We start from the raw sequence: 24715 nt of genomic DNA on the forward strand, positions 1-24715 counted from the left end.
TTCAGCTACGAGAATAGCGTAGCTGAAATCGAATATCTAAAATCGATTTACTCACCTGTCTTCACCGCGCGGGATCGATGTCCGCGGCTCGCCATGTCGATTCCGGAACTCCATTGGTTTTGGTGGAGTTCCGGAATCGATATAAGCGCACTCAGGGATCGATATATCCCGTCTAGATTAGACGCGATATATCGATCCCCGAGCAATCGATTTTAACGCGCCGATACGGCGCGTAGTCTATACGTGGCCTCAGTTGTAAAAATTTGATACACTGAGACCTAAAAATGAAATTTTTTGGAGGAGAACCCCACTTGATGTTCAGTGTCAAAATTGTAAACTGTCACTCTCTCAAAACAAATCAAATGAAAAATAATGATCCATAAAAAGCAGAGGAGAAAATCATGAATGCTTACAAGGAGGGAAAAAAGCTACTTTCCTGCATTTTTGATATTTTAAAGGAGGAATAAAAGGTGCTGTCCCTGCAGAGTTTTGCACAGAAATAGGGGAACATAAAGTGAGGCTTAACTAGGGTTGTTAGCTTTAGATCAGAAGTCACTGAGTGATTATCATCTTTGACTTCCAGAGTACTTTGTGCTAAAAAGATTTTATTTCTAAATGACTGATTTAAATCCACTGTTCTCTACACTCCTTTGCAACTAGTCAAGGCACCTTTACATTTAGAGTGTTCGGGTTTTTTTTTTTGCCTAGAAGTTTTCTTTGTGTCTTTTCACAGCCATTGTTTGTTGTCCCACCATGGTGCTCATCCTTCTGGTCAGAGATTTGAATTGGACTCCTTTCAGAATATATCAGTGATGCTTTTCTTCCTGCTGGAGGGGATCGCTGAAGGCATGTAGCTTCATATCTCATAGCGCGCTGGTCAGATTTCCTTACATCTGAGAACAAAACTGATAATTGCAACCCAACCCATTCTTAAAGATCCATAAATGTTTCATGGATCACTTGGGTGTGGGGAAGAGGGAGAAATCACTGTAGTAGGTATGAATTCTGCTTGTATCATCATCATTTCTTCTCCCCACCCCACCTCCACCGTCTCAATTCCCCCCGCCTCTGTTTTGTTACTAATGACTTTTCCATGAAAACATCTTTGATCCTTGGTTTATGTTTTCCTGCTGTTTTTTCCTCTTTTGAAGTCAGTTTTCTGTTTTTTACATCACATTTGCTGTATTGATGGCTGTGACATCACAAACAGGATGTGAGGAGACAACATGAACTGCTAGGGAATGAAGATCTTATTTACACTTAAATATCCTTCCTAGGGAAGAGGAAAAGGGTCAGGTGAGGGGGAATGAAATTATGGAATAAGGTCAAAATTATTTCCTAGTAGAGTATATTTCAGTGCTTATAATAGGGTCTCAAAAGCTCTTTAAATAAAAAACTGAACCATCATCACTGTGGTCAGGGAAACTGTATTAGAATGCTTTTAGCAGCAGAATCCAAATGTATATGTGACTGAAGCTAGCATTCAGTTGGACCTAAGAACTCATCCTTGTTAAGTGAAAAACAGTAAAATCGTTACAATATTGATATTCCTCTGACTTGATTTAAAGGTAGAGATTGGGCATGAGGTGAATTTTGGATGGAGAAATAATTTCCTCAGAAATTTTAAGCAGGAATTCCAAATCTTACTAACTCAGAAAAGTGTGTGCGCTAGAAACTGCACATTTCATGTGGCAAATTCAAACAGGACAGCATCTTGGCAACTTGCCAGTTTTAAAATACTGGATTACAGGAATAAAATAATTAAGATCAGTTAAACATATTGAGACTTCTGTTAGTGAAAGCAGCTGAAAGAAAATGTGCACTATTTTTCTCTACAGCATATTTGTATTAAAGCTGGCCCTCTCAGCAGAATGTGAGATTTTCATAAACTCTTTCCATACATAGATCCTTCTGTTTCATGTCACATTCTGGCTTTCAAACTGTCAGTAACTTTTTTAGGTTTTAACCGTTTCGGAGAGAAAAGCTATATCTGTAAACATCCATCAAATGAAAACAAAATCTTCACATTCAACAATTGCCAGTTATTTCACCAAATAGTGTTTTTTGGACTGGTTTAAAGAATGATTCGGTATTGGCATAATTTAACACACTTTTCCTTTACCTGAAATATGTATTTTTTATTTAATTAAAAAAATGTAGCAATTGGATTTTTGGTGTTGGATTTTTTGCATGGCTGTGAGGGGGAAAGAGGGCTGATATGTGCTTTATCACATCTTGGGTGTTCCCTTGATCTAATTTTAATAACATTTTGCATTTGTCTTTGCAGCGGGTGTGACTTCAAAAATTTATTTTTCTAGACTAGCTATAAAGATAAATATGGCTAATTTCTCTGGAGCTGTAAGTGGGCTCAGTTCCACTGAGTTAAATCAGTGGTTCTCAAACTTGGGCCCCCCTTCTTTGTGTCTGTAGTCATTCACGCACCCCCTCCCTCCACAAGTACATATACCACCACCCAGCTCTGAAGGCAGAGCAGAGAGCAGCAGCTCCTGCTTGGCGCCCAGCTCTGAAGGCAGCACTGCGCCAGTAGCAGCAAGAAGTAAGGGTGGCAATGTGAAAAAGTGATATTCATCAATATCACTTTTCACAGCAAACTTAGCGCCCCTGTGCCGCCTTTGCTTCTGCGCTGCTGCTGCTGCCACCTCTCCAGGTGAGGGATGCGGGGGACGGAGAAGAATCTGAGCCCAGGTTGCCTTCCTATGAGGGAATGGGAGGCGGGGGAGAAGGACAGCCTGAGCCCATGTGGTGGGGCTCCAGCCGATAGTTCAGTGGTTCAAGCATTGGCCTGCTAAACCCAGGGTTGTGAGTTCAATCCTTGAGGGGACCACTTAGGGATCTGGGGCAAAAATCAGTACTTGGTCCTGCTAGTGAAGGCAGGGGGCTGGACTCAATGATCCTTCGGGGTCACTTCCTGTTCTAGGAGATAGGTATATCTCCAATTATTATTATTATTATTATTATTTATTAATCTCCTCCTTCTGGGCGTGCATGGCCCTCCTGCAGGAGCCCCAGCCCAGCCACCTGGGGCTGACAGACAGAGAGCTCTAATCCCCCCCACCCCCCACAGGCACATCTTGTGGTTCCCTTGACACATTCCCGTGCTTCTCTTGAGAGGACTGCCCCATAGTGAGAACTGTTGAGTTAAATGGATTTTCATGAGCAGATCATTTGTCCCTTCGCTTCTGCTTTGTTTGGGATTTTGATGCAGTCACTTTCAAACACTGTAAGTGCTCCCTTTGGTGGTTAACTTAACACATGAAATTTTTTCTGACTTTGCACAAAAGTGTGTCAGTCTGCTCCTAAGGTTCATATTCTTGTGGAGCTATGTTTTCATGGGAAAACACATTTAGTATTGTATTTCTTTAGGACATTTTACCTTGTAAATTACCACTTGGCTAGCCAATCAAATTCTGACCACACAAAGAAGAAAGCTAGTTAGAAAAGGAAAAGGTCAGTGTGTTGTATTTTCCCAAAACAATCCAAAGAGGTTTTTGTGGGGGAGGCTAACCATTTTAAGATGGCTAAGTTAAACAACAGAATTAGTGATAACTTTCTGTAGTTCCCTAGTGTGGGATTAAATGTTAGAGAAGGAAGGGGATTAAATTAGTGCTAAATGTGTCTTGTTTGACACAGTCATTTAGTTTCAAACTTAATTTTTTGTTGAAGAATGAATGACATACAATTGACACCCAACCCAAAGGATAGAGATTTGGAAGCTAACTATTCATTTTGTGTTCACACATTTTATGGCGGTTTGTCTTGTGTTTAGTACATTTCTAATTATAGCATAATAGTATTTTTTTCATTTTCTAATCAAATACCTTTAAAAATCACGAGTGGCTGTGAAATATGATATGAAAATAAGACTTTCAGTACATAATATGCATCTAAACCATAATTTCTAAAGCAGAAAGAATAGGTTTATTGGCTTTGGGGGGGGGGGGGGGATCTCCTTTTATGACCTTCACCTCTTCTTCCCTGGCTTGTTCTCCATGGCAAGAGCCCATGTGTTTCCTCTTCCCCTAATTTTCTTCTTCAAGACAACCACTAGCATTGGAGCAGAAACAAAAAAGTAGTTATACAATTAGTTATAATTATTAATAGGCTACTTTGTAATGAAAAAAGTGAAGAAAAATGACACTTACTTGCTTATTGAAGAAAATGACCATCACAAAGTTACATACTCTTTTAGTGGTTTAAGTGTGCCTTGCTCAAAGTAGTGAAATACCTGCTCATAGGTAATACTGAATGGAGAGGAAATCCTATGTTTGGGGGGACACTTTTAGCTAATGTCTTTGGCAACCATTTTAGCGCATGCTGAATTCTTCCTGCTTCAGTTTCCATTTTTATTCTGAAACAGTTTTTGATGAGGATTTCAAAAAGTACTTTTGTTTCCACCTGAGTATTGTAAGCATGCATTTTTAAAATTTATCATCATTATTAGCATTAGATTATTTCTATATTCTGCGTACTGCAACTACCACATTGGAAAAGATCACTCAGAATGGAAATGGGTTTACAATAAGAACATAAGACTGGCCATACTGAGTCAGACCAATAGTCCATTTATTTCAGTATCCTGTCTTGCGACAGTGGCCAATGCCAGATGCTTTGGAGGAAATGAGCAGAACGGGCTATTATCAAGTGATCCATCCCCTGTTGTCCAGTCCCAGCTTCTGGCATTCAGAGGCTTAGGTGCACCTAGAGCATGGGGTTGCATCTTTGACTGTCTTGGTTAGTAGCCATTGATGAGCTTATCCTCTGTGAATTGATCTAATCCTTTTCTGAACCTAGTTTACTTTTGGCTTTCACAATATCCCCTGTTAGTGAGTTCCACAGGTTCACTGTGCATTGTGTGAAGGAGTACTTCCCTTTTATTTGTTTTTGTTCTGCTGCATATTAATTTTGTTGGATTGTGTTACGTGAAAGGGAAATAAGATATCCCTATTCACTTTCTGCACACCATTCCTGACCATTATAGACCTCTGTCATATCCCCCCCCCAATCATCTCTTTTCTAAGATGAACAGTTCCTGTCTTTTTAATCTCTCCCCATATAGAAGCTGTTCCATACTCCTAATCATTTTTGTCCCCTTTCTGTAACTTTTCCAATTCTAATATATATTTTTTGAGATGGGGAAGCAGGTCTGTACACAGTATTAAAGCGTGGTGTACCATGGATTTACAAAGTGGCATTATGATATGTTCTTTCTCATTATCTATCCCTTTCCTAATGGCTCCTAATATTCTGTTTGCTTTTTTGACTGGTGCTGCACATTGAGCAGATGTTTTCAGAGAACTATCCATTAAGACTGCAAGATGGCTGTCTTGACTGGTAACAGCTAACTTAGACCCCATCATTTTATATATATAGTTGGGATTAAGTTTTCCAAAGCACATTGCATTGCATTTATCAACATTGAATTTCATCTGCCATTTTGTTGCCATGTCACCTAGTTTAGTTAGATCCCTTTATAACTTTTTGCAGTCAACCTTGGACTTAACTATCTTGAGTAATTTTGTGTCATCTGCAGATTTTCCCACCTCACTGTCTACCCCCTTTCCAGATTATTTATGAATACATTGAACAGCACAGGTCCCAGAACAGATACTTGGAGGAACCTGCTTTTTACCTCTCTCCATTGTGAAAACTGACCATTTATTCCTACCCTTTGTTTCCTGTTTGTAACCAGTTACTGATGCATGAGAGAACCTTTCCTCCTGTCCCACAATTGCTTAGTTGGCTGAAGAACCTTTGGTGTGGGACCTTGTCAAAGGCTTTCTGAGAGTACAAGTACACTACATCAACTGGATCACTCTTGTCCACATGCTAGTTGACACCCTCAGAATTCTAATAGCTGTGTTGACTCTTCCCCAACATACTGTCTTCATCTATGTGTCTGATAATTCCGTTCTTCACTATAGTTTTAACCGAATGCCTGGTACTGAAGTTAGACTTACCAGCCAGAATTTCCTCTGCAGCCTTTTTAAAAATTAGTGTTATATTAGCTATGCTCCAGTCATTTTCGTTCTGAGGCTGATTTAAGCAATAGGTTACATATCACAGTTAGTAGTTCTACAGTTTCATATCTGAGTTTCTTCAGAACTCTCAGATTTGCCACCTAAAATGAATGAATAAGGTGTTGGAATCGCCCTTACGTTCTCCGCAGTGAAGATTGATGAAAAACTTCATTTAGCTTCTATGCAACATCCTTATCTTCTTTGAGTGCTCCTTTAGCACTTTGATCATGCAGTGTCTCCACTGGTTATTTGGCAGGCTTACTGCTAATTATGTACTTAATTTTTGTTGTTAGTTTGTGTGTCTTTTGCTAGTTGCTCTTCAAATTCTTTTTTGTTCTGCCTCATTATATTTTTATACTTGACTTGACAGAGATTGTGTTCCTGTCTATTTTCCTCAGTAGGATTTGACTTCCAATTTTTAAAAGATGCCTTTTTGCCTCTGTCTCTTTGACTTTGTTGTTTAGCCATGGTGGCATTTTTTATCATCTTTTTCCTTTTTTTTTTTTTTTTTAAATTTGGGGAATACATTTAGTTTGAGCTTCTGTTATGGTGTTTTCAAATAGTTTCCATGCAGCTTACAGGCATTTCACTCTTGTGACTGTTCCTTTTAATTTCCATTTAACCAGCTTTCTCATTTTTGTGTAGATCTCTTTTTTAAAGTTATGTGCTACTGTGGTGGGTTTCTTTTGGTATTTTCTTTCCCTACAGTATGAGCGTGTCTCATCTTCTTGGTTTTTTGTCCTCTCTGCTTTCCCCCAAATGCAGAACAAATTACTGTGAAAGCATGTTTTGTAAAATATTATTCTCATTTCCTTTCTAGTCAAGGAATGCTTATTACTATAAGTGAATGTTATTTAAAGGGGTTTCCTAATGATATAACCATATTCTTTAGAACCTATGAATATTAGAAATATACAGGGTGGTATTTTAAGCACTGTCTGACAAAAGGGCACAGGTCAGTTAAAAGAGAACAAGCATAGCTGTTTTAAAAAAGTGAATGAATGTAAGGTGTAAATATAATTTGTCTGTACAGCATATGTTGTGACATTTGTATTATATATATATTTTTTTTCTAGTTTAGCCACCTACAATATGGTTAGTATCTTATTCTTCAGTATAAACTTTCTTTTGTGTTGTACTTTTACCTTCATATAAGAAGTTTTTCTTTGTTCAGGAAGACAGTGTTACATTGTAGATCAGGGGTGGGCAAACTACGGCCTACGGGACAGTCCTACCTGGCCCCCGAGCTCCTGGCCCGGGAAGCTAGCCCCGACCCCTCTCCCCCACAGCATCAGCTCGCTTGCTCTGCCGCCGGCACAATGCTCTGGGCAGTGAGGCTCTGAGCTCTTGAGGCTGGTGGCGTCGTCGTCATGGCCTGGCTCCAGCTCTGCCAGCCACCATTGCTCCAGGCAGCACGGTAAGGGAGCAGGGAGTGTTGGATAGAGGGCTGGGGAGTTTGGGGTGGTGGTCGGGGACTGGGGTGTGGATGAGGGTTGGGGCTGGAAACAGGACGTTGAATGGGGGCAGGGGTCCCCAGGGGCAGTCAGGAAGCAGCCGGAGTTGGATAGGGCAGTGGGGGGTAGTCAGGGGCGGGGGTTCCGTGGGCAGTCAGGGGACAGGGAAAAGGGGTGGTTGGATGGGGCAGGGGCCCGGGGGGCCATCAGGGAACAGGGGGGATTGGATGGGGCAGGAGTCCTGGGCAGGGGCGGGGGGACAGATAGGAGATGGGGACCGGGCCATGACCCCCTCCTCTAACTGGCCCTCCATACAATTTATGAAACCTGATGCAGCCCTCAGGCCAAAAAGTTTGCCCGCCCCGTTGTAGGTTAAAGATCCATGTCTGCAGTTCTTGCTTTCCAAAGTGTGTATACTCTGTGAGATATTAAATAATCTGTAACAGAATATACTCTGCGTCCACTTCAGTGAACCGCTATCTTACATTATGACCAATTTGCTTATATGGGTGGTGGTGATCAGGGGAGAGAACTCCTGAAAACCTTAGGAGAACTATAAATTATTTAATCTAGTATAGTATCAATAGTCCTTATGTTGGTGAAGTTGTAACTTCTTTTACATTTAATTACTTGATCAGTTGCATTAGATTAGGAGTGAATTCTGTAAAATTATATTCAAGTAAATAATGTACATAAGTGTAGCTACTGAATGAGGGTGGTTCTTAGAAATGGGCACCTCTAAGCAATTATAGTTGAAAACTAGAAAATGTCCCCACCCTGGTCCTGTAGGGCATGTGGTCTGACTAGATGGAGACGTTTGCAGGATCAGAGCTGTGTGTATGTTCATGTGTATTTTTCCTAGTTGAAATGGTTTTGCTCACTTTGTTTTGTGTCAGCTAGTTCTTGAAGAGGAGAGGGGTAATAACCTCATGCTGATTGCTACTGTGTAAGGAAGGGCTTGATCCAAAGCTGCATGAACTCAAAGCATTTCCACTGCCTGTAGCAGGCCTTTGTAAAGCAATACATATGGGGCCTGATCCAATGTGCATGGGCAAACAACATGCTCAGTCAAGGCTTTCTCCAGCATTTCTGGCTGCCATATAGATTGAAAAAATATTAGTTTAATTTATAGTGTGGGGTAAATCTCTTGCTTCTATAGCATATCTGAATAATACTAAAGATACGGCTGTGTGTTAGCTCTAGGGATTAGTAATGAGTTATGGAGCTTTCACTTTTGGTTTGTTTCCAGTAGTGGTCAAAAGTAGTTAGTGTCTGTTGGCTGTTTGGTTGCCCATGTGAAATGAATTGGTGATTTTTAGTACCATTTGCAGCAGTCAGGTGTCCTCATTATAGAAATTGTCATCAGACTTGGAACTAAGTGACACCCTTGTTACTAATGTTAATGAAGAGGCCTAAACAAAAATCTGCATGTACGTAATGGCTGAACTCCTCTTGTTGCTACTGGTGGCTTCCCTTCTTCTGCAATTGAGGTACATTGACTGAACAGTGTGGGGAAATGTTTGTCTGCTATGTTGTACTTGTTTAAATTGAATTTAATCAATTAATTTCCCTTTTTTAAAACAATGTACTTTGGCAAACCATCTTTCTCATGGCAGTCTGTCTAGCGAAGATGATTAAAATTAAACGGAGGCTACAACTTTAGGTTTTTAAGGGGTTTTAATTTATTTAAACATATTTTTCATTGTGCTTAGTAATCTTAAAAAAAACAAAACAAAACCCTGTTTGTATTGACTTTTGTCCTTTTCTCTGTGGCAAAAATTGTTCAATTCTCCCAGATGTTTTATAGAGGATAATTGAACATAGTAGTCAGATTTCTTTCGTCTCTGCTTGCCGAGAGTTAATTTAGTTAACTCCTGCTGCAGAACCTGCAGAGGCAGCTCAAAAGCATAAAATACAGGATACTTTTTGAGGGGAGAAAGGGGAAGGTTGCCCTGATAAAAGGAAGTTTGTATGCATATTAGGAGGAAGATATCACACAATGTTTAGGAACTTTTGTCCTTCTAAATCATAACAGTTTTAGAAAACAACAAATTTTGCATCCTAAACTACTTGACAATATCTTTTAAATTATCAAAAAGTCGTAACACCTTTTTTGTATTGGAAGACTAACCAATTATTCTTTTTCTTCTTCTTTTGTATGTGGTTGCTTCGTGCCTTCCTATTTCCTTTATAGGAAGTAAGTATCTTTTAAAATATTTTATAGTTTTGAAAGTATTTTCTAAAAGTGCTTGTTTTTTGTGTGTGAGAGTAATCAGTTTTCTTGTGGTAACAGGAAATACCCACCTTAAAGACATGTACTGTTAGAGATGAAAGTACTCAAGAATGTTTTTCATAATAACAAAATAGTTTTCCACACAGTATAAAATGTAATTTTAAAATAGAGTGACTAGATGTCCTGATTTTATAGGGACAGTCCCTGTTTTTGGGTCTTTTTCTTATATAGACTCCAATTACCCCCCCCCCCACACCACATCTCGATATTTCACATTTGCTGTCTAGTCATCCTATTTTAAAATGTAAAATAATTTTCATATATGCTGATTTATAGTAACAAACATTTTTCAATATGTAGGTTTAAAACACGTGGCTCTTTTAGAGTCATAAATACCAAAGCACGTTGTGCAACTTGGTCAAAATTGAACTGATTCTGATACAGTTTTACCCAAAGTTTTTTGGTATTTTCTGTTTGACGTGCAAGGAATAAAATAGTGGCAGGGGAAGTCACAAAATACCTAGGAAAGACCTAGTGAAAGGAGAAACTGCCGTGTAGCTTTTTAAGATACTCTTGGGCAACTGCAGCCTTGACTCTCTCTACCACAAAGACGAAAGAGTAGTAGCCTGTGAAAAGAGGAGTGTGGCCTTCAAGAAGGAGGGAAGGTTGGAGTGCTCATTATATGTTTCATGAATCCCTAGCAAACAAGGGTAATATTCAGACTCAGTGTGACTCAGTGCCACTCAGCTGACGGCACACTGCATGATTGGATCGTTGGTCATTGGGTTTTCAGGATGCAGCCTGGTGCTTTCTGATGAAGTACGATGGCAAGTGTCTCCTGAGGATTATACAGTTCAACTTCAACACAAAGAGAATTGGTCTGATCTCCACTTCCCTCTCTTGGTGGTCTACAGGAGGGGAGCTAATATAGGGATTGTTGAAGTTAGCACATCAGATACATGTACTTACTGCTCAGTAGCTGATATGGATTTCTTTGTACTCGGAAAGTTGTTGCTATTGTCCATTTACCAGTTGGCCAGTATTGAAGATTAAGATACCTGCTGTGAGAACAATAGTGGCCATAGGGGGAGAGTTCTATATTTTGACTTAATTTATCTTGTATTGTAATTGCCTAATGATGAGATACCTAAACACAAGTGTTATGACCAAAATCTCTCTAGATGGACCAGCAGCAGAAATTAGAAGAAAGATGCTAAGTGCAAACTTGAGTATGATATAGACACACACAACTCTATTTTGTTATTCCATGCATAGAATTCAGCTGCCTTTGCAGTTAGCATCTTCCTATCAGCGTCCTGCTGAAATAGTCTTCATTTTTGACAGCTTCACTAAATAGAAGCTCCAAGTGTCTGACATAATTATCAGTAGCTTCAAGTTATATATGTTACCAGCTAAAAAAAGTAACTTGAGAAAAATGGTCTTGCATTGCTCAGTTAAATGCCATATGTAACTGTGTGTGAACCAGTAATTCAATAAGAACATTTCTAGAGAAAGGCATGTGTCTTATTTGAACTGTGTTCACTGATCTTCAGACAGTAACAAGATATTTTAATATATTCTACTTTACAGCTAGTACAATAACTGTACTTGTAATTTACTCACATTCCTAGACTGATCACATAGTAGTATATCAGCTCAAAATCACGTGGGGGATTCTTTTTATTTGCAGGAAAAATATTTTTTTTAAAGAACAAATGCTTTAAAAATGTTATGTTGTATGTTTTAAATTTTACCATTTAATATCTGACATGAAGCTCTATAAGCCGCAGTTTTAGCTGTAGTATTGGTTTTTAATGAAGAAGCAGTATGTACACTGTCTGAAAGTCAGTACAGAAGTAGATATTGTGGTAATATGGTACTTTAGGTAACCTATAATAAATTATATTATATAGCTGTTCTGATATGAAGACACCTTATAACTAACTACTTATGAGCTTTTACTGGAACAACAAATAAATGATCATATAATCCATCTTGTCAGAAAATTAATGTACACCTCTACCCCGATATAACACTGTCCTCGGGAGCCAAAAAATCGTACCATGTTATAGGTGAAACCCGCATTATGTCGAACTTACTTTGATCTGCCGGAGTGTGCAGCCTCGCGCCCCCCCCCCCCCCGAGCACTGCGTTATGTCCGAATTTGTGTTATATCCGGTCATATTATATCGGGGTAGAGGTGTATATATATTATGGACAAATTCTGCTTTTGAGATGCAACCATTGAACTCATTAGGAACAGTGTGCACATCAGAGGACAGAATTTAGCTCCTACCAATAAAATCTACCAGAAACAGTTTTGAATAGGGACTAGAATAATTAAAAATTGTATAATGGACTCCTGAACCATAATTCCTGCAGTCTTTTAGTATTGTCTAACTGAAGCACATTAGTTTCTGATGGACTTTAAGTTCCAGGCTCAGTATTTTGCTGGTGTAGCCTCAATCCTGCAAACAATCATGATAACTTTACACATATGACTAGTTACTCTTAAATCAGTGGGACTGTTTATGTGGATAAAGTTAAGCATGTGTGTTTGCAAGATTGGAGTCTATGTGAAGAAACACAATTGAAAGTTCAGTCTAATAATAAGTATAGGAATGTGTATGGGGAGATAGATACGACAGTACACCTATAAACGCTGTAGTTAATTTTAGTTGTTCCATTAATATGAAATAGGATAAATTTGTGAGTGCTGCCTGCGCCCCCACTATTCCCCAAATTAACTTTTCAGAATAATATGAATTTAGCCAGAGCAAAAATGCATGCTTTGTTTTTCTCTTGCATGTAAAATCTAGCCCTGTGTATACATCACATAAAGATATTTGTCCAAATTAAACACAGTGTGAATGTATTGATTTTATTTGACCATTTTTAAAAGGTACTCTAAAGTTCATTTCAATATGATATTGCATACAATTATTGCTCCATTAAAAGCATAAAATATATGTGTGTATGTTTCTATAGTAACTTAGGTTGGCCATTTTAGGAAAATACTGTCCTAAATAACTTTAACTCCTGTAAGTTTAAATATGTTCTTCCTGGGCTCTTTATTATTATTCTTTTGTTGCCTTTCATCCTATGGGATGCAGCTTCCCTTGAACTTGGTACAGTTTTGATCATTCATGTGCAGCAGCCACATAGTCTGTAACATTTTGAAAATGAGGCTTCATGGTGTTGTTTTTGAAGTAATTTCACATAAATATTTGGACTTCGGTTCCTTTAGAATGTGGAGCTGGTTGCTATATGAAGAAAAGCATAATTATAATTCACAGACTTTTTGCCTGAAGCCTAGGGGACAGATGCATATGATTAAGTTTGAAACTGGCCTGTTATTGTAATGTAGATGTTTTCAAGGTTGGGAGAATTTAAAAAAAAAAAAAAAAAAAAAGGCAAGGCAAGCATGGGTTTAAAAAAAAAAAAGAGGGAATAGTTTTACAAGAGGCACTCGATCTTAGACTGCTTTATTTTTGCACAATTTTATTTTTCAGTGGAACCTCTCCATTAGCTTGTCTGAATGCAATGCTTCATACTAACACTCGTGTAGGTGATGGAACATTCTTCAAAATCCCTGGGAAGTCGGGACTCTATGCTCTCAAAGTAAGTTGAAGTTTTGCATATAGAAAGTACATAAAGTGGATTAATAGTGCTATGTATGTCTCAATAGATATAATGGTAAACAAATTAGATTCTCTGAGGAGTAGATGAGCTGAAAGTCTTTTTCTAACTGTTTTCAGATGTCTTATAATGAAAGTAAACACTGAATGTTTTAGGGTTATACGTGTTCTTGAATTTGGCGTATGGTAAGAAAACCATGCTGTAGAGTTGTTAACAGAAAGGCCTTTGTTTTATAAGCAGCGAGTTCAAGAAGATCACTGACTTTCTCATGAAGTAATTGTGTTAATATTTAATTTTTTGAACAGTGGAAGACTTTTGCAAGTTCAGTGTAAATAGCTGTAAGTTGCAACTTATTTTAAATCAGGAATATTATTACAGTGATAAAATCCTGAGTGGTTTGATACTAAGTGGTGGTGATGGTTGTAGTTGTGGGTTTTTTCTTGTGTGTTGTGTTCTTCTGTGTTGTGCTGGTTAAAAACATTTTTTTTTGCCCCTGATCCCCATGATCAAACTATAGTGGCTTCATACTGGGGAGGAGGGTGAAGTAGGGGCAAGAAAACAATAATGTGAAATTACATGTTCTACAGACTAGATTTAATCTATTAAAGTTTTGGGGGAAATTCTTTGATATTTGTGATAGAAAAATAATTGTGCACAGTTTAGAAACAATAAAAGCAGTATGGATAATGCTGGTCCTTAACCAAAAAATAGTGTATTTTTAGTTCTAACAATGAATGGATTTCAGAATAATCATTTTCTCATTTGCTAATGGAAGAGTGTTTAGTTTGGTCTTGTTTTAAATCTGAGGAGATCCCTGGCTCGAAATCAGCTTTGCAATCATTCCCATGGCTTGTGAGTTCCAGGTTGCTGCAGCTATTTGAATTCAGGAAACAGGCAGAGGCAAAAGAGAAACATTAAAGGATTTGTGTTTCTCTTGCGGCACTTAGGACGTTCAGCTAGATGACTAGAATTTTTAAGTGCCAAACAAGTCTGTTCAAACACAAGAAGTGAAAAGAAGTGCATTTTGATTTATAACTTTTCTTACAAAAGTCTAAATTGTGACTTTTTACATGATAACTGGAAAATCAAAAGCTAAAAGAGCTATCTTGTAAAGATCACGTTTTACTTCTTTCCATAAAGCAACTCATATACAGGAAGCAGATTAGTTTTTGAAATGTAGACACCCAAATGTGTTGCAATAGTTTTACCTTTGGGTAAACCTAACAGTAATATAAACATTTTTTGTGGCTGGTCTTGCATTATTTTTCTTTTCTCTCTCCTCTCTTCCCCCCCCCCCACCCATTTTTTTTTAACTGCAGAAAGAAGAATCTACATGCCCAGCAGATGGAACATTGGATATAGGATGTGAATCTGAGTTAGATGGCACTGAAATGGCTGAGACAAACAATAGTAATGGAGAAGAAAATGGAGGTAGGTATTCTTAATTTCACTTTACAGGAGCTACTATGGAAAGCATATATACCAATTAGGTTCATTATTCATGTTTTCAAAATAAACTGTGGTTGTTTTTGCAATTAGTTAAAACACTTTGAGAAACAACATCTCGATTTTGTTCTTATAAAGGGGTCAAGGCTACGTGAGAGAAGTGGCCCTTTTGTTTTTAAAAGACAGGTTGTTATGGGGAAGCTATGGAGTATTTACAATGTTCTGAGTAGACCTGTTTTTTATGTACTATTTCCCCCCTTCTCCTTCTAGTATATCGCTTGCCTTCTTAGGCCCCAATCTTGTAGAGTATAGGTAGACTCTGTCCTACACCTGGCTGGAGCCTCATTAACTTCAGTGGGATTTTGCATGGGCACAGGGTTCCTCCAACACAGTTCTTTGTGTAGGACAAGGTCTTAGGCTTATAAAGTCTTTGGGGCAGGGATCTTACTTTGGGCTTGTTTGGTGCCCAGCACAGTGGAGGCAGTGTGACTTAAATCTTAAATACCAATACGCTGAACAATGGTACTTTAAAATGCCACCCTTAGAAATAAAACATCTTACTTTTAGGAGGTAATAAATACGTATAAAGAGAGAACCTACTCCCTCAAATTTTAATCGTATATAAACCCCTAAACCAACTACTGACAATTAGTGGTGAATGCTATAGCTCTTGAAGATTAACCAGTAAAGTGTTTATACTGTGCATACTTTACAGTATATTGGAAGTTTTCATGGCTATATGCCACTGAAATTGCCCTTTTTGAGCATTTCTCTCTTCTGCCTTCCCTCTTGAAGCCTGACCCACTAGTGGACTTGCAGCATACCCTTTTGGATCTTTCTGAGGCGTAAGAGTGGATGAATACCCATTATTGGATTTATATAATCTTTGTGGATACTATTACTCAGATAAATATAAGGAAGGATAGAATGAGGAAGGATGTTCCAGTGGTTTGGGCACCAGCTTAGGATATAGGAGTCCTGGGTTCATGTCCCTGGTCTGCCACAGAATCTCTGTATGATCTTGGGCAAGTCACTCAGTCTCTTTGTGCCTCAGTTCCTCATCTGTAAAATGGGGATTATGATATTTATCTACCTCGCAGGGATGTTGTGAGGATAAATATATTAAAGATTGTGAGGTGCCCAGAAACCATGCTTATGGGGCCATGTATATACTTAAGATAGAAGGCATTTGTGAGTTGAATTATGAGATTGTGAATCTGGGTAGAGCTATAAAGGGCATGTACTGTTAGATGGCTGAACTTTTCATTTTCTTGCTTTAGAGACTTTTATTGTAGATATGTAATGTGTGCAGCCTTAACTGGCACATAGTGCAGGAAGGCCTTTTAAGAAGTACTTCAAGGGCAAATGAAATCCTAGGAAAGTCATAAATCCCTTACTAAGTTGGTATGGAAAAATTGTCAATAATGATGCAAAGAAAGCAAAAGCATTGAATAAATATTTCTGCTTTGTACTAGGAAAGAAGCTGGGTGAAGTTTAATGTCTAGTTTGTTTCAGTCTTCACTAAAAAGGATAATGATGAGCAATACTCAACAGAATTATTATTAACAATAAAGGGAAGAAATGCTAGCTGAAATAGGGAAAGAACAGGTTAAAGAATACTTGGATAAGTTAGATGTATTCAAGTTGGGCAGGGTCTGATGACGTTCATCCTTGGGTGCTTAGGGATCTAATTGAAGCAGTCTTGGAACTGTTAGCATTTATCTTTGAGAAGTCATGGAGGACCAGTGAAGTCTGAGAGGACTAGAGGAGGGCAAATATAATACTTACCTTTTAAAAAGGGGAACAAAGGGGACCCAGGAAGTTATAGACCTGGCAGTGTAACTTCAATACCTGGAAAGATGGTGGAAGAAATGATTAAACAATCACTTTGTAAGCATATAGAGGATAAGAGGGTTATAAGGAATAGCCAGCATGGATTTGTCAAGAATAAATCGTGCCAAACCAATCTAATTTCCTTCTTTGACAGGATTATTGATCTAGTGGATGGCGCAAACAGTAGGTGTGATATCTTGATTTTAGTGAGTCTTTTGACACAGTCCCATATGACATTCTCATAAGCCAACTAGGGAAATATGGTCTAGGTGAAATAACTAAAAGGTAGGTGCATAACTGGTTGAAAAAACATGCTCAGAATAGTCATCAATGGTTTTCTGTCAAAGTGGGAGGACATTAATAGTGGAGTCCCGGGTGGGGGGTGGGATCTGATACTGTTCAGTATTTTCATTAATAGTGGAGTGGAGAGTGTACTTATAAAATTTGCAGATGATAGTAAGCTGAGGATTTGCAAGCACTTTGGAGGACAGGATTAGAATTCAAAATGATCTTGATAAATTAGGGCAGGGGTCTCAAACATGCAGCCTGCAGAACTCTTCCCTGAGGCCTGCCAAGCACCAAGCTCCCCGTACCCCCCCCTTACTTCCTGTCACCGCCAAACTGCCCTTAACCCCGCCTCCCCTGAGTTATTTTCTGTATCAGCTAAGCTCCCTGCACACTGTTTCCCAATGTTTGGGTCCGGGTCTCTCCTCTGGCCCCACCTGCCACCCCCACGGACCTCCCCCCTGCCCCACTTGCTGCCCCCTCACTGCCCCTAGCCTGCAGCTCATGCTGACTCTTCTCCTCTCTGCTGGCTTCTGGCATCATCAGCTGCCGCAGGGTCCTAGTACCTCTCTCACTAGGGCCAGGGCAGGCTGCCCTGCCCCTGCCCTTCTGCCCTAGTCCTGAGCCTCTCCAATGCCCCGAGTCTTTCCAATGCCCCAAACCCCTCATTCCCAGCCTCACAGCCCTCACCCTGTACCCCCTCCTTTCCCCAGACTTGGTCCCAGAGCCTGCATCCCTCACCCCCTCTTGCACCCCCACCTCCTGCCCCATCCCAGAACCTGCACCACAGATCCCCTCCCCTACCTAAACTCCGTCCAGAACCTTAAGCAGGTGGGGGCGGAGTTTGGGGGGGCAGGTTCTGGGCACCACCAAAATTTCTACAAACCTGCCACCCCTGGAAGAGGCGGAGCCGGAGTGGAATGGTGGTGCAATCCAGTGCGGGGGGGAGGGGGGTAACAGAAGTAAATCTAGCTAAGTGCGTATTTTGTCCTTTGAGTGAGGTGCAATACTGACTGTATATATTTATTAAAACCGCTTGGAAATGACTTAATCAAAAAAAAGAACACTTATGGAAGAAAAGAATGTTTTCCAAAGGAAATTGGAGAATTTATATTTTTTCACAGAGGTGAAAGATAAAATTCAGTGCCTTATTTGTCAGCAAACGATTGCTGTTTCCAAGGAGTATAACATGCGTCGGCACCATGACATGATGCACCGTGAAAAATATGATGCTTTCACCGGAAAAATCTGAGAGGAAAAAGTTCAGCAACTTAAAAAGCAGCATTTGCCAAGCAAAGAAATTTCTTTTCCGGGATTAACAAGTCTAGCAAAAATTCAGTAACAGCAAGTTCTTCTTCGAGTGCTTGCTCATATCCATTCCAATTAGGTGTGCGTGCGCCGCGTGCACGTTCGTTGGAAGATTTTTACCCTAGCAACACCTACCGGGTCGGCTGGGCGCCCCCTGGAGTAACGCCGCTATGGCACCAAATATATACCCCTGCCAACCCGTCCACTCCTCAGTTCCTTCTTACCACCCATGTAGGTCGTTGGAACAGTGGAGCGCGGCTTAGTTGATTTCCACTTCCCTAGCATTTCACTCGTTCTAATACTTATTATGTATATAGTTTAGTTTTTATAGTTCTAGTTAATACTTTTAATGCCTTTTCTTAAATGTAGTTAGTGTATATAGTTCAGAGGGTCGGGGATTAGCCCCTTCCCCTCACCCGGTGCCCAGGCCCATGCCTGGCTCACCGGGTTTCAAACTGTTTGGCTTGCTGCCAGCCGATGCCCACGGGAGACCCTCACGACTCTTGCCTCAAGAGCCTGGGGGAATCCCATCTTGCAGACAAGTGCCGAATCTGCAAGTTGTTTAAGCCGCGGACAAAAAAGGAGCGGGACTTTCGCCTTAAGCAGCTCCTAATGGAGGCAGCCCTCACTCCTCCGCCTTCGGCACCAGGTGCCGCACAGTCCGCGCCAGGGAGAAGTGCCTCGTCGGCACCGGAGACCGCCGGCACTGTGAAGACATCTCGGCACCAGCCGTCACCGGCCCAGAAACCAGCCCGGCACCGCTCCCTCTCCCTGCGTGCCAAAAAGCTCAAAGCTCCTGCGGCTCCACTATCTGCACTGCAGTCTGAGCAGCAGCCTAAACCGAGCCGCCCGGCACCAGCAACTGCCGCGGCACCGGCAATCTCGGCACCGTTGATTCCGGCAGCGCAAGAGCCGTCGATTCTGGTGCATGACAGCTTCCCAGCACATGCCTCAGTAGAGCTTTATCGTTCCCACTACGCCAGAGACTTTTTCGACAGCGAGGGAACTAATTGCCTTAACGGAGCCCACCCTGCCTCAACCCCCGGCACCGCCAGTGCGGGTTATTCAATCAACAGGGAAGCCTGCCATGGTCAGGCCATCCTCCATCGATGCCGCAGGCAGGCAGCATTCAAGATCGAGGTCTCACCAGCGTTCTCGATCTCATCACCGGTCCCGATCTAGGTGCCACTCGCAGTCCCGGTACCGATCTCCTTCTCAGTACCGGTCGTACTCGCAGCACCGCTCAAGATCCCACTCACTGGACCGATACTCCAGATACTGGTCCAGCTCCCGGCAGCGCTCACGCCGCAGTCGCTCTCATCATAGAGCTTCATGATCCCGGTCGACCTCCCGGCACTGCACCGGTCACAGGTCCCGATCTCCTTCTCGGCACCAGTATGACTCCTGGTACCACTCTCCGGTACAGCACGAAGTACCGTACCCTGGACACAGGGCTCCTCCTCACGTGGTTTCTTTTCCACCATGGCCATCGCAGCACCCATCTGAGTCTTCGCAACCTGATAGCGCCGCCTGCGGGGATTCAGAGACGCACAGCCGTGTTCCCCATGAGGCTCAAGGTCTGGACCAAGCTCCTCCTCAGTGGTCCCTCTGGATGCCTTGGGCATATCACCAGGCCCAAGGCGAACCCACGGTACCATCACGTTCCGCCCCGTCAGAACATTGCGCACCAGAGGCCACTGTTAGCTGCCCCCCTCCAGCGGGTACAGAAGAATCTCCTCCGACGCCGGACCCTCAGGTGTTCCCGGACCCTGATGTACCTCCTGACCAGGAATCTCTACATGAACCAGTTGTACCAGGTCTGTCGTCCTCCTCGTCACCAGACGAGGCAGTAGCCGGTACTTCCTCACTGGGCCCGCCCCCTATTGACCTCCGAGCTTACCAGGACCTTCTGAGGCGAGTCGCCTTAAATATCAATCTCCAGGTGGAGGAGGTCCGGGAGGTTGAAGACCTGGTCACAGACATACTGTCGGCGGATGGGCCAACTCGTGTGCCTTTGCCATTCATCCGTTCTATCCAAGCCAAAGCGGACACCATTTGGCAATCTCCGGCGTCTATCCCTCCCATGGCCAGAGGCGTGGAAAGAAAGTACATGGTACCCTCTAAAGGGCACGAATACTTATATACCCATCCTCCTCCATGCTCTCTGGTAGTTCAACCTGTGAATGAGCGAGAGCGCCATGGCCAGCAAGCCCCCGCCCCTAAATCGCGGGAGGCTAGACGGATGGACCTGTTGGGACGTAAAATCTACTCTTCCGAGAGCCTCCAGCTTAGGGTGGCTAACCAAGAGGTCCTGCTAAGCAGATATAATTATAATACCTGGCAGTCGGTGGGTAAGTTCACTGAACTGGTCCCACAGGACTCCCGCCAGGAATTCCAGGCCCTTCTGGAGGAAGGGAAGAAAGTGGCACGGACTTCCCTGCAGGCCTCACTCGACGCTGCCAATTCAGAGGCCAGAACCGTGGCCTCGGGAATCACGATGAGGAGGATCTCGTGGCTGCAAGTATCAGGCCTACCTCCTGAACCGCAACACACCATCCAGGACCTCCCGTTTGATGGCCAGGGCCTTCTCTCAGAAAACGGACCCTAGACTCCAGAGTGTCAAGGATAATCATGTGATTATGTGTTCTCTTGGGATGCATACCCAGCAAACCCAACGAAGGTCCTTCCGTAGCCAGCCTCAGCACCCTTACCCCCTACCCAGGCCACGACAAGACTTTGGCAGAAGGCGTCATCGCGGGAACCGCAGACGGCAGTCGGGTTCCCAAGGGGGCCACAATAACGGTCCCGCCAAACCATCAGCGGGACCCAAACCGAACTTTTGAAGGTGCGCCCCAGAGCAGAGCACCAGTCCTTCCCCAGGATCCTCTTCAGTTTTCCAACCGCCTTTCCTCCTTCCTCCCTGCATGGGCCCAATTAACCTCGGATTGTTGGGTCCTACGCATGGTGGAATTTGGATATCACCTCCAATTTATTTCACCCCCTCCCTCTCACCCTCCCTCCCTGTCCCTCTTCAGGGACCCTTCTCACGAGCAATTCCTCTGGCAAGAGGTTCGTACGCTTCTTTCCATTGGAGCTATAGAGGAGGTACCGGAAAAATTAAGGGGCAAGGGATTTTACTCCCGATATTTCCTAATCCCCAAGGCAAAAGGAGGTTTCCGACCTGTCCTGGACCTGTGCAGACTCAACATGTTTTTGAAAAAGTTGAAGTTCCGCATGGTATCCCTGGGGACCATCATCCCATCCTTGGATCCCGGAGACTGGTACGCTGCTCTCGACATGAAGGACACACATTTTCACATCGCCAGTTACCCCCTGTCATAAATAGATAGCTAAGGGTTAATGTCTCTTTCACCTGTAAAAGGTTAACAAACAGTGACCTGCAACACCTGACCAGAGGACCAATCAGGAGACAAGATACTTTCAAATCTGGGTGAGGGAAGTTTGGGTGTGGGTCCTTTTTTCTTGTTCTGTTATCTCTCTGGGCTCTGAGAGTGACCACACGTATCTACAGGCTCTCTAATCTTCTGTTTCCAATTTGTAAGTACAAAGGTAGAAAGACAGTATAGTCTTTTAAATTGTTTTTCTGTATTTGCAAATGTGTAGTTTGCTGGAAATATTTTAAATTGTATTTTTTCTGGATAAGGCTGTTTATCCATTTTCTATAAGCTGAAAGACCCTGTAATATTTCCTCTTAAATTTACAGAGATTATTTTTACTCTTTTTGTCTTTTATTAAAAACTTTCTTTTTTAAAGACCTAATTGATTTTTTACTCCTTGTTAATGCTAAGGTATTGAGTCTGTATTCCCCAAGGACTTGGTGGGAGGGAAAGGTAAACTTCCTCTTTGTGTTAGATTCACGGAGCTTGAATCTGTATTGCCTCTGGGTGAGGGGGAGAAGGGGGAGAGAAACCTGATCTCTCTGTGTTGTGTTTCAAGGAGTTGAAGCATGGTAATCTCCTGGTGTACCCAGGCAGGAAAGATCTGGGAGGAGGTAAAGAGGGGGAAGGGAAATGGTTTATTTCCCTTTGTTGTGAGACTCAAGGAATCTGGGTCTTGGGGGTCCCCAGGGAAAGTTTTGGGGAGACCAGAGTTTATCAGGTACTCAGAATCCTGATTGGTGGCAGCATATCAGATCTAAGCTGGTAATTAAGCTTAAAGGATTTCATGCTAGTACCTCATTTTTTGGACTCTAAGGTTCAGATTGAGGAGAGAATACTATGACACCCCCTGCACAGACAGTACCTACGGTTTATGGTGCACTGCCGACATTTTCAATTTGCGGTCCTTCCGTTTGGCCTCTCTGCCGCCCCGCATGTGTTTACAAAGTGCATGGCTGTAGTGGCCACTTTCCTCCGTTGTCGGCGAATACATATCTTCCCTTACCTAGACGACTGGCTTATTCACAGGACCTCCGAGGCCCAAGTCACGAGGCATGTTGCCATCATCACGGACCTATTCGAGCAGCTGGGCCTGATGATCAATCTAGAGAAGTCTACTCTAGTGCCCACTCAAAGAATAGAATTCATTGGGGCCATTCTAGACTCCAAACTCACAAAAGCCTGTCTGCCACTGCCGCGGTTTCAGGCACTAATTTCGGTTATAAAAAGCCTTCAAACTTTCCCGACGACCTCGGCACGCACCTGCCTCAGCCTCCTCGGTCACATGGCCGCATGCACTTTTGTAACCAAGCACGCCAAACTACGCCTGCGTCCCCTTCAAACCTGGCTCGCCTCAGTTTACCACCCAGGCAGAGATGCCATAGACATGGTGGTCACCATTCCTCAGAGCATCTTGGGCTCCCTCAACTGGTGGCTTTCCCTGGTGTGTGCAGGAATGCCGTTCCATCTGAGACAGCCCTCGGTATCCCTAACGACGGACGCGTCGTCTCTCGGCTGGGGGGGCGCATATAGGCCATCGTCGCACGCAAGGCCTGTGGTCATCTCAAGAGCTAGCGTTGCACATAAACTTCCGGGAGCTAAGAGCAGTCCACCTGGCGTGCGAGACGTTCCAACAACATCTGCTGTGTTGTGTTTTAGTGCTTATGGACAACACAATGGCCATGCACTACATAAACAAGCTGGGAGGGACTCCATCCTCCCCCCTTTGTCAGGAGGCGATCCAACTGTGGGAATTTTGCATAGCCCACTCGATAGACCTTGTAGCATTGTTCCTCTCGGGGATCCAGAACACCCTGGCAGACCATCTCAGCAGATCTTTTCTGTCTCACGAGTGGTCGCTTCGCCCGGACGTTCTACATTCCATCTTCCAGAAGTGGGGCTTTCCCCACATAGACCTCTTCGCTTCCCGCAACAACAGGAAGTGTCAGAGGTTCTGCTCCTTCCAAGGTCTCACCCCGGGCTCAATATTGGATGCCTTCCTAATCTCGTGGAAGAACCACCTGCTTTATGCCTTTCCACCCTTCCCACTGGTGCACAGGGTTCTCTTAAAGCTTCGCAGGGACAGAGCTTGCCTGATCCTGATCGCCCCTGCATGGCCCCGGCAACACTGGTACACCATGTTGCTGGACCACTCGATAGCCAACCCGATCCCCCTGCCCCTTCATCAGGATCTGATAACGCAGGACCATGGCAGGCTTCACCACCCAGACCTGCAGTCCCGCCATCTCACGGCATAGTTCCTGCATGGTTAACCCAATCGGAGTTATGCTGCTCTGCCCCGGTGCAAGAGGTACTCCTGGGTAGCAGAAAACCTTCCACTCAGTCTACTTACTTGGCCAAGTGGAAGCGGTTTTCATACTGGTGTCAATCGCTGAGTGTCGGACCTACAGAGGTTCCCATCCCCACTATTTTGGACTACCTCTGGTACCTTAAACAGCAAGGCCTTGCTATCTCATCTTTGCGAGTGCACTTGGCGGCTATTTCTACTTTCTACTTTTCCCTGGAGAAGGTACTCACTCCGTCTTCTCCCACCCTATGGTCTCGAGGTTCCTCAAAGGCTTGGAGCGTCTATACCCCCTAGTACGACGCCCCGCCCCTTCCTGGGACCTCAATTTAGTCCTGACGAGACTTACGTCCCCTCCATTTGAGCCATTGGCAACCTGTTCACTCCTATATTTGTCATGGAAAACAGCCTTCCTTGTAGCCATCATATTGGCTAGGAGAGTCTCTGAGCTTTGGGCTCTGATGGTGGACCCACCATACATGGTGTTCCACAAAGACAAGGTGCAGTTACGTCCACATCCAGTGTTCCTCCCTAAAGTAGTCTCGGCCTTTCATCTCAACCAGAACATATTCCTCCCGGTCTTCTTCCCCAAACTGCATACATCTCGTAGGCAGCAGCAGTTGCATTCGCTCGATGTCCGTAGGGCGCTCGCCTTCTATATTGACCGAACGAGGCCCTTCCGCAAAACACCCCAACTCTTTGTTGCAGTGGCGGACCGGATGAAAGGCCAACCGTCTCTTCTCAGAGGATTTCATCCTGGGTAACGGCGTGCATCC

At 42.9% G+C, this 24715-nt stretch overlaps 1 protein-coding gene across 2 annotated transcripts in view; it reads left to right on the top strand.

Annotated features, from left to right (window-relative positions):
* Positions 1-24715, top strand: part of ASXL3 (ASXL transcriptional regulator 3) — a 160256-nt gene that overhangs the window by 42825 nt on the left and 92716 nt on the right. For both annotated transcript variants that reach the window (XM_075062985.1, XM_032802735.2), the window contains exons 3-4: positions 13238-13346; positions 14684-14795. In XM_075062985.1, the coding sequence (XP_074919086.1) occupies positions 13269-13346; positions 14684-14795 (190 nt within the window). In that variant the 5' untranslated portion in view covers positions 13238-13268. The remainder of the gene's footprint in view (positions 1-13237; positions 13347-14683; positions 14796-24715) is intronic.

This window comes from Chelonoidis abingdonii, chromosome 2 (assembly GCF_003597395.2).
Source record: "Chelonoidis abingdonii isolate Lonesome George chromosome 2, CheloAbing_2.0, whole genome shotgun sequence".
Taxonomy (NCBI): domain Eukaryota; kingdom Metazoa; phylum Chordata; order Testudines; family Testudinidae; genus Chelonoidis; species Chelonoidis abingdonii.